This window comes from Thermobia domestica, unplaced genomic scaffold, assembly GCF_964235325.1.
Source record: "Thermobia domestica unplaced genomic scaffold, izTheDome1.hap1.1 HAP1_SCAFFOLD_274, whole genome shotgun sequence".
Taxonomy (NCBI): domain Eukaryota; kingdom Metazoa; phylum Arthropoda; class Insecta; order Zygentoma; family Lepismatidae; genus Thermobia; species Thermobia domestica.
In genome coordinates, this window is record NW_027655989.1 from 148,207 (window position 1) to 158,673 (window position 10,467).

At 37.1% G+C, this 10,467-nt stretch overlaps 2 protein-coding genes across 2 annotated transcripts; one reads left to right on the top strand and one right to left on the bottom strand.

Annotated features, from left to right (window-relative positions):
• Window positions 1-276: 276 nt before the first annotated feature.
• LOC145676659 (uncharacterized) lies at window positions 277-8,131 on the bottom strand. Its single transcript, XM_081747503.1, has 2 exons — window positions 7,928-8,131; window positions 277-1,092 (listed from the first exon to the last, which is right to left on the bottom strand). The coding sequence occupies exons 1-2, from the start codon at window positions 8,129-8,131 to the stop codon at window positions 277-279; spliced, it is 1,020 nt and encodes a 339-aa protein (XP_081603629.1).
• Window positions 8,132-8,374: 243 nt separating this feature from the next.
• Window positions 8,375-8,749, top strand: LOC145676660 (protein GVQW3-like). The gene has a single exon (XM_081747504.1). The coding sequence runs from the start codon at window positions 8,375-8,377 to the stop codon at window positions 8,747-8,749; it is 375 nt and encodes a 124-aa protein (XP_081603630.1).
• Window positions 8,750-10,467: the final 1,718 nt, after the last annotated feature.

Below are 10,467 nucleotides of genomic sequence, written 5' to 3' on the forward strand. Positions count from 1 at the left end.
ATGCCTGATTCAGTAGCTGACCGAACTGCACTTTTGTTAGTGATCTTCCTGGGTTTGAGAATACCCACTGGTTGCAAGCTTGTTTAAAGAATAAACTAAGAGGGCGAAAGACAGCTTTGTCGAATGGTTGTAAAGCATGAGTCGTGTGACTCGGAAGACACAGAGCTGTGATTTCGTGTTCAAGGCTAGTACTTCCAACGACTTTGTGTGGGCTGCATGGCCATCCATGAGAAGTAAACAAGGCCCCTGTGGCTTGTGTTTGACGAAGTGTTTTAGTCACTCTAGAAACGCAACGTCGTTGACGTAACCAGAATCCGTCATTAGCACTTGGGAGCCTGGTGGTAAGCCATCACGATATTCGTTCTTTAATAATTTCCCTTTGAAAATCACAAACGGTGAGAGAAACATGCCCGTAGCATTGCAGCACGCAATCACTGTTACGTTTTCCCCCCTTTCCTTGGATGTAAGCGACACAACATCACTTTGCCCTTTTCTAGCGACGACTGCGTCTGGAGGCTCGTTGTTCAGAGGCAATCCAGTGTCATCTACATTGAACACAATTACACCCTTATCTTGAAGATTGAGTTCAATTAATACCCTTTCCAGCCTCTCATCCAGTCTTTCCCGTGTTAAACCAGAAACCCGAGCTTGCGATATGCCGACAGGTGTTCGTATGGAAAGCTCTGGGTGGCGACGCATAAAGCTGTGGAACCAGTCATACCCTGCTCCACGGCGCGCTTTGTTAAACGGGTGATCTATTTGCAACCATTCAGCATAACGAAAGGCTGCCCTACGAACGTCACCTGGTGTAACTGGGAATCCTCTCTGTGCCAATGTTTGTAATAGGTATGCTAGAGCATTCCCTTGATCTATACTGAACACGGGCTTACCACCTATAACCATGTTAACTGTGCCTATCTTACCTCGGTGTACGTGTCCGCGCAGTGTCTTGAAGAGAACACCAAAAGCCTTACTTGCTTTGAAAATGGAGTCTCCAGCTTGTACTGCCTTCACTGCTGCTTGCATTGTCGCCGGCTTCCATTTCATGATAGGTCTTCTAGAGTTGGTCCTCTTTTTGTACGTTCGCGGCATCTGACAATTAAAATACAAAATTGTCACACAGGCGAATAGTTCTGCATTAGTATTACTAACCTAAGCTACGTGAATGTATCAATTATAAACAACTCTTGTGTCACATGGACATTGGAGTGCCTTCCTCCCCTTTACGGAGTGGCTAGCATGCTTTTGTGAAGTGCGCGTAATCCCGGGTTCAATCTCCGGTGGAGGCACTCTTTTACCGAAATGTTTTGAAGTCTACTGTTCATAATTGTACATCCTGTCCTATGTAGCTTTCCTGCTCTCATAGTATCTTAAAATGTACGCAAACGGAACAAATGTGCACATTGGACCGGATGACCACGCCGTGATTGCAGTGTTGAGACATTGCTTGACCATTGCTAAGGAAAGCTGCTGTAACATGATACAGGTTTGCGTTGTAATTACGGTCCAGTAGTAACTCGTTAACAATTGCAAGTAAAAGTTTCATATTTATTATATTCCAGGTTCGGTGCGTTATTTTGATTACTGAAACACGTGGCGTAGTTGCTAACGCCTTTGGTGCGAGCTGTCCCAGGTTCAATTCCCAGTGGGGTCACTCGGTCGAAAAGGTGTAACAGCTTTTTCAGGTCTGCCATCCTGAGAGATTTTTCCTGGGTTTTCCTCATTTATACCAAGCAAATGCCTGGTTGGTATCTAACAAACAGGTCCCAGGCCGCTTTCTTCCCCACCCATTCCTTTCTTCCTTCCCTTTCCCCGGATTGTATGATCGCCGAGGGACATCATCCCTCACACGTGAAGAGCTTAAGGCTATCGATTCCGGAATCCCCATAATATGTATAAATAAATTAAATAAATAAATGTACGCTTTTCAAAGTCGGAAATCACGACCAAACTTCTACATCTTCTACATGGATACTACTTTATTGAAACATGCATTTTTCACCATTCATACAGGAGAGGTCTGCTGCTCCCTGACCCCTTGTTCTGATTATGCCACTGTGTTTGATTATCGAGTGCGTCTTAAGGCCAAGTTAGGTTCAAACACAGCTACAACAAACATTGTATTTATTTTCATGCTGAATGTTCATTTTACAAGCATGGAAAAGACAACAGTACCGACTTCGCCCCACATAGGTTACCCCGTTGTTTCTCTGCCAAATTACTATTAGTTCATAAAGCATCAAGATAACAACTATGTACTCTCTACACAGAAACCTTATCTTACCTCACGAGAAAATGCGCAAGTCAAAACTACACGTGCAACTCATTATACACCTTAAGAGGCCCACTCACGGTCCATGGTTTGCGCAAACATGGCTGTTTGTGCAAACAATTTGACCGTGTGTGGCGATGTATGAACTGTTTGCGCAAACGTTTTTGCAAACATTTTCCACATCGAACTCGTTCGAAAATTGTTTACACGAACATGATGTTTGCGCAAACACGTGGACCGTGTATGGGCATGTTTGTGCAAACACGAGCTTTATTTCCGAGTAGGAAGCCTAGTGTACAGACGCTTATTTCTTGCGCTATGGCGTCAATGAATAGGAATCAAGAATTCTGGCGAGAATTTATTGACCTTTATCGAAATTTACCTGAACTGTGGAAGGTAAAGAGTGAAGATTATAAAAACAGGAATTTGAAAAATGCGGCATATGAGAAGTTATTGCAGATTTCAGATGAGAAACGACATGGCCTTGTGTTGGCTTCACACGGCGTCCAATTGGCATTGAGTGGTGTTGACAGTTCGCGACAAGCAGTTCTGCACGCTGTCTTCTCGCGCTACTGCGAATCTTGACAATATCACAGGCGCTACTTAGAAATATTGTACTAGCACATTAACTGCTCACTTTAGGAAGTAGAGAAAAGAATTACGAACACACACGTGAAAACTACATCTTTCTATGTCAACTGGTTGTCATGATATACTCTTTGAAAGGTTTCCATATAAAACAATTAGTGAAACGAGCGTTAGAGTCCCGCGTCTAATTTCCAGTGGATTTTTTTTTTTTTTCGATTTGCAAATAGAACTTACAACTTTTATTACAGGATAATCAGGGGTGTAGCCAGCAAGTTGTTCTAGGAGAACATTACTTTCAGGGGGAGGAAAGCTTTTCACATATTAAAAGCAGAACAAATTACCTCTTTCACAACATGAAAGCATTTTAACTTACCATACATACATACATACTGTGCACATATTATATTTTCACAATGCTTCCTTATCAAAAGACGGATCGTGACAGTACTGAAGTTAAAAACCGGAGTGTAAAAGATGAATCAATAAGCTATTCATAAGAAAATAAATGCTGTTTATAGCAGTCTGTTTATCTAACTTTGTGTTTATGTAGGTTAAAATACTAAAGAGGGGGAAAAAACGAAAAAATATTAACTCCGATATTATTATGCAATAATATAGTAGTGAGTTCACAGTGCACCCAGTTAGGGAAATGAGAATATAAAGCATATGATTAATTTTAGTTGATTCAATTAGGTATAGAAACCGTATTGATGATGATTGATTTTTTTTTTTTAAAATCATATTTTATAATAAAGTCCTTCATTTGCATTAACTGTTAAATAAGTTTATTAAACATATACCAGACGAACCTCATTTTGGAGCTGGAAATAGTTCGGAAAGACAGAGCCCCCTTTTCCCCCGTGGCTACATACCTTTGCAATCTTTGCCATCATCGTAAGAATAAAGCATGGGACGTTTGTAATTTGTTTTGAAATTTACTTCAAGATAGACCCTTTCTTATTCGACAGAAGGAACGCAGTATGTTTTCTGTTTCTTTTTTTCTTTTTTTCTCCTCTATAAGGGAATCAAAAGCATCAGGCGTCTGAATGGTGTCATAAATTATCGTAACCCAAAACAAACTAGAGCATATCGAGTTGCTTAGGAATCAGATGGATTACTTTCGTGGCACCTACACGAAGAACAAGGGTGCTACTTGTTATGAAAACGGAGAAGGTAAGAAAGGGGCTAGTGTAGAATTCATCAGTGTCTCGTTGCTTTCTTTCGTGGTAGTTCGTTTATTCTCCAAAATTATAATTAACAATGTCTTTAAGCATACCGAGTACAGCAGGTTTTATTTTCTGTCTTCCTTTTTTTCTTTTTCTTTCAAGTGCTACGAAGTCAAGCTCGAAGAATTATTTTTGTGCTTACAGTTTTTGGAACGCATAAAAATAAATTTACAAGAGTCAGATTCAGACAAAGACGAAATATTAACTGACATAGATGATAGTGAAAGTAGTGTTGAAGACAAGTGTTTAGCATTTTCACTGGAAAAGTTAACATGTAAGTAATTTAGTTGCTATATATACTTCTAGGATGCACAGTCAAAATTCTTGAGTTTGCTGGAATAGCAGGCCTACATCTACATTGTGAATAATGTTGCCAATGTATGTGTCATAATCAACCACTCTTTCATCCACACCCTCTTCTTTCTTTTTGGTTTCGCGGATATTTCCGCTTCCAAAGCACAAGCAATTACTATCGCTAAACAAGCTGCTTCAGTGGACATGCTTACGCGATTAAACTCAAAATTGAACTGAAGTTTGTGCAAACAGTTGTATCGTGTGTGGCCGAGTGTTTGCGCAAACACGATGTTTGCACAAACATGATGTTTGCGCAAACCGTGGACCGTGAGTGGGCCCTCTTAGGTTCTCCAGAACGAAACTTATAATAGCAAGAATAAACGGCATAAGTGACTCACCTTCTACACAAAGAAGTCTCGTGGTATGCTCGTTCTGCGATCCAATTTCCTTCTTCTCACCCTCGCTCATACAGCATGACTAACTGTTTCGAAAACAAACCTTTCTTCCTTCACTCGCCTCAACACGATGTTGTCAGTTCGTCATACCTTACACACTACCGACTTCACCCCTAATGACTCTATGAAATGAAATCTTTGAGTTTTACGTCCCACGGTTATGCCGATTAGGCTAAAGGAGACGGTGATGATGAGTGATGAATGAAATGGTGGAATGAAGAAAGTGGGAGGAAACGGGTGAACCCCGAGAAAACCCACGCACACGGTGTTTGTCCACCACAAAGTCCACTTGGCGGGGGCTGGGATCGAACCCGGGACCCCAAGCACCAGATAATGATTATATATATATATATATATATATATATATATATATATATATATATATATATATATATATATATATATATATATATATATATATATATATATATACTGAATTGGACTTGGTAATGCTTATCCTCTAAAATGGGTATAGATTGTCAAAAGTGAGACTTGATACTTGGCGGAATTTTTTTATGGGGGGATATAGAATGAGGCGCGAATTTTTAATATTACCCTGAATGTTTACTAAGATATATTGTAACGTATAATCATATGAATGACTACAAGGTTTCATTATCTTTCATTAAACATAAGTATCTTGAAACACTCTTCTTAAGCTTCAGGAGTAAGCAGAACGTGAGCTAAAGGAAGTTAAAAGTAAAACACTTTTTATGATATATCAGGATTAAAAGACCTTAGTTAAGGATATAATATTCCAGACATTTTTAAAATAACATAAAAATTAAATTTAAAAATATCTCAGGTAAAAGCGAATTCATAGTATGGAATCTCGAAAGAAATGTATTCTTACAAATAATATCAATGTAATTGTAAGAATGTCCAAGTCAATATGCAGATAGTTTTTTAAACTATTGGATATTTATTTGCATTAAATTATTATCAATGAACAGAGTTTAGAAAGTCATTATTCCCAGTTGAGAATGAAATAAATGGAAGATTTCTCTGTCATGTAAATTGCGAGTTTTTTAAACTATTGGATATTTATTTGCATTATATTATTATCAATGAACAGAGTTTAGAAAGTCATTATTCCCAGTTGAGAATGAAATAAATGGAAGATTTCTCTGTCATGTAAATTGCGAGTTTTTATGGTTATAAAAGAAATAAAATTGAAATATTCGATATTTGTAATTTTATCCTTAGAAGTAGTGAACCATACATATATTCAAAATTTAAATTTTTAATTCCTTATTGACATTCGTTTGAATTTTTAAAATCAGAAATAGCGAAAAATATTTCAAATTAAAAATTTAGTGAATTTTTATGGTATTACTTTTGAGTTTTCGAAGAATTGTTAATGATACAATTACTAAATACTGAATATTAACATAACTGAATAAATTTATACTTGAAAATGTTGATTATGTGACAAACATTACAAAAGTTCTATTATAAATTTAACAATGACTTATACTAAAATAAACTGCAATGGAGTGGGAAGTAGTTTAATTTTATTTCGCATTCTGTCTACATGGGATGGGAGAATAGGAAAACTTTGTTTACATAGAAACCAACCAGGCAACAAAAATACATTTATTAAATTCATTTTTAGTCATTTTTGAATAATATTGTTTAATAATATCAAAACAATATCAACCATTAGATAAGGCTTCTCTAGTTGAGTTTCTCAGATGAGTTGGAAAAGGTGTTACCTTTTGTGTATATTGTATTTTAAAGAATCCGTTAAATGTAATCGTATCGCATGTGCTAAAATTCCTTTATTAATAAATGCATCAAATGTCATTATTCTTAAGAACGGGTAACCATTACCTATGGTGTTTCCTATTGAAAGTAATAAGCCTGTGCAAATCCTTTTCACTTGCCTTGAATTGTTGAAAAATTAGAAAGGGAGTTATAATGTGTGGTTGCAACACGACTTTTTGTGCGTTTAAAATGGCTTGCAAAATTAATTCGTACCTTTGGCGCAAAACCCCTCAAATAGCTTCTATGTTCTGAATTAACTTTAAGCTTAAATCTAAAATTTCTTCATCTATTCCTTGTTCTCTTATGTTAATTTCTTTACTAAGATTCCTAAGACCTGTAGTTAAAATCTTTTTGTTTTCCTCTACTACATGCAATGTAGAATTTATGCCTTGTAATGTACACTCATGTCCAAAATGAATATCGCATATCTATAACTGTCTTATTGTAAGAATATAATTTGATAATTATTTCGCAGGGTACTTTTAATACTGATACTATGTGCATAATCGGGAAATGTATGTTTGTGATAAATTACATAGGAAAACAATTATAAATACGAAAATTAGAATGAGTAAAACAAAATGTTGCTAAATGGACAAGAAAGTTTCATTTTCGTTATATTTCTCTTATTTACTACTATTTTGACATGAAATTTGAGACATTCGCATGTCTTTGGCAAAAAAATCGCATGTCTTTGCCGATTATACACGTAAAATTCGTTATCAAATTATATTCCTACAACAATATATTTATAGACATGCGACAATAATTTTGGACATGAGTGTACATTTCACTATTAAAATTTGCTTTTTACTTAATCTTAGCAAGTCCACCTGTTCTTGCAATTGTTCTCCAAGGTATTAGTAATATTTTGGACACTTGACCAATTGTATTTATTAGACTTATTTTCTTTCCACCTCATTTAAAGTAATACGAAAGACCTCATTTATAATTTATTTTGTTTATATGTCATTTAATTTTACAGCTGATTTTAAAAAAATACATACACAGTTTTTTTTGTCTTTCTTACTACCAAATGGTTACACAATGATTGAGTCCTCCTTACGTATTCTCAGGGGCCGCGGTGGCTCAGTGGTAGAGCGTTCACCTCTGGTGCTTGGGGTCCCGGGTTTGATCCCAGCCCTTGCCAAATGAACTTTGTGGTGGACAAACACCGTGTGCGTGGGTTTCCTCGGGGTTCTCCCATTTCCTCCCACTTTCTTCATTCCACCATTTCATTCATTTCTCATAATCATCGTCTCCTTTAGCCTAATCGGCATAACCGTGGGACGTAAAACTGAAAGATTTCATTTCATTTTCCTTACGTATTCTTGTAAATTAAGAGATTGTATATCTAATTTTGTCATATCAACGAGGGTTACTAACTGCCATTCGCTTTCGAACATTTGCACCTGGTCACATGAATCATAATACACATCTGCAGTGTCTTCATTAGTCTGAATTATAGCCCCCAATCCACTACGTAACTCCACTAAATACATAAAAATTATGAAGTTGCCTCCTAGCATCTTTACCAAACCTGTAAAATAAAACCTTTTTACTACTATATTAATTTCCCACGTATACTATATATACGAGGGCGGGGTGAAAAGTTCTCGGCCTGACCCAAAAATTGTATTCCAATCAGCAAAATTTTATTTTTCTTGCCTAGGGGCGTTTTTCAGTTGTTCGTATAAATGTCAACTTGTTCTCTCAAGTAGTTTATGTGCAGGCATTGTTGCAGTTAGACGTCTTGCGTGTTAGTTGTGAAAATGGATAAACTTGAATATCGTGACGTAATCAAATTTTTCGCTTTGAATGGACTAACCCCTACGGAAATTAATTCGAAGTTTACAAAAGTTTACGAAGACTCTGCTCCTTCCATGTCAACCGTTAAAAAGTGGGCAGCTGAATTTAAACGTGGTTGCACATCCCTCGAAGATGACTCACGTGAAGGAAGGCTGAAAACCGCAACCACAATCGAAAAAGTGCATGATATTGTGTTGGACGACAGGCGAGTGAAGATGAGTGAGATAGCTGAAAGTGTGGGGATATCGGAGGAACGGGTGCAAAACATCTTGCATAAAGAACTAGGGATGCGAAAGCTCTGCGCAAGATGGTTGCTGCATTTGCTGACTACCGACTAAAAGCAAATGCGAAAACAATTTTTGCAGCAATCTTTGAACCGATTCAAAAGGGATCCGACCGATTTTGTGAAACCATTTGTGACAATAGATGAGACAGGGTTCACCTCTACACGCCAGAAATGAAACAGCAGTCCAAACAGTGGGTGGAAGCCGGCGGTGCATTGCCGAAGAAAGCAAAGACGATCGTATCGGCCGGAAAAGTCATGGCCAGTGTGTTTTGGAATGCGAAAGGGATCCTATTAATTGATTACCTTGCAAAAGGGAGAACAATTACAGGCGAATATTTCCCCAACTTTCTTGACCACCTGAATGCCAAAATTCGCGAGAAGAGGCCTGGCTTGAAGAAGGAGAAAATCAACTTTCACCAGGACAAGGCACCTGTGCACAAGGGTGCGTTGGCGATGGAAAAACTGCGGGATTTGGGTACGATGCTCGGCTGTCCCCTATATTCTCCTGATTTGACACCATCGGATTTCTATCTGTTCCCAAACTTGAAAAAAAAAATCTTTCTGGGAAGCGCTTCACATCGAATGAAGAAGTTGAGAGGGTCGTGGATGACTATTTTCACAACCTTACAGATTCTTACTTCTGGGAAGGGATATTGATGTTGGGGAAATGCTGGACCAAGTGTATTGAAGTTAAGGGAGTTTATGTCGAAAAATAAAATATTTTTGAACTGAAATTCGCGGTCTTTCATTGTCAGGCCGTGAACTTTTCACCCCACCCTCGTATATTAATAATACAATTTTAACTTATTAGCATGTACAATAGTCACTAGTAGTCCCTTTTCTAAGGTACAGTTTACATTATTTACAGTGATTGCTTCGTACGGTCCTCTCCATTGACTATCAAGGTTTTTTTGATCTGCCTTCTCACGGATTCATCTAACAGTAACTATCACCGACTTAAAATATGTGTTCATTTTGTGATTTGCCATAATTTTCTTTACTTTTTCTTTCTTCTCAGCTAGTTTTGCTCTTGCCAATTCATGTAGTTCCTGCAATTTCCTTTTAAATGACTGTACATGGTCATCGTAATTGTACTGCGCGTCAATAGGTTTTTCTTTGCAAAATACTTGGAATATTTGCTGGAGCACAAAATGAAATTTCTAACAGAGTATAGCACTTTGAACAGTGTGGTGTAGTATTAAACAAAATGTAGGAAAGGGAATCCAATAATCACAATCATCTTGATTTCGGAAACAAAATATCTAAGATATTGAATCAAGGTGCTTGCAATGTGACTTCCTTTTTCGAGACTTCCGTTCGGTTCCGACCTGTAACAAATAGTACGGATTTTCTTTATCTACAATAGTTTAGAAACTCTGTTAAAGAATTCGCTAAGGAAACTGGTTCAGCAAATGCTTTACCCACCATATTAGCATCTTGCAACGGAATAGGGATGTTTAACAAGAATTTTGAAAGATGGTCTTGAACCTTAATAGATATTTATTTTGTTTTTTCGAAAGTTACTGGCATAGTGAAATCTTTTCAAATACATCGGAGAAAGTATTTGTTACTATAATTTTCATTTTAATCTTTTGCTGACTGGTTTTATTGCGTTGACATACATCACACGTCATGATAAAATCTTCTACATCATCTTTTAATTTTGGCTATTGGCTTAATTTAATGTTGTTTAAAGAAAGATAAGTTTTTATTTTATCATAGCATCTATTCATACCTATGTGACCTCCAACCACTAGAATGAAATTATTC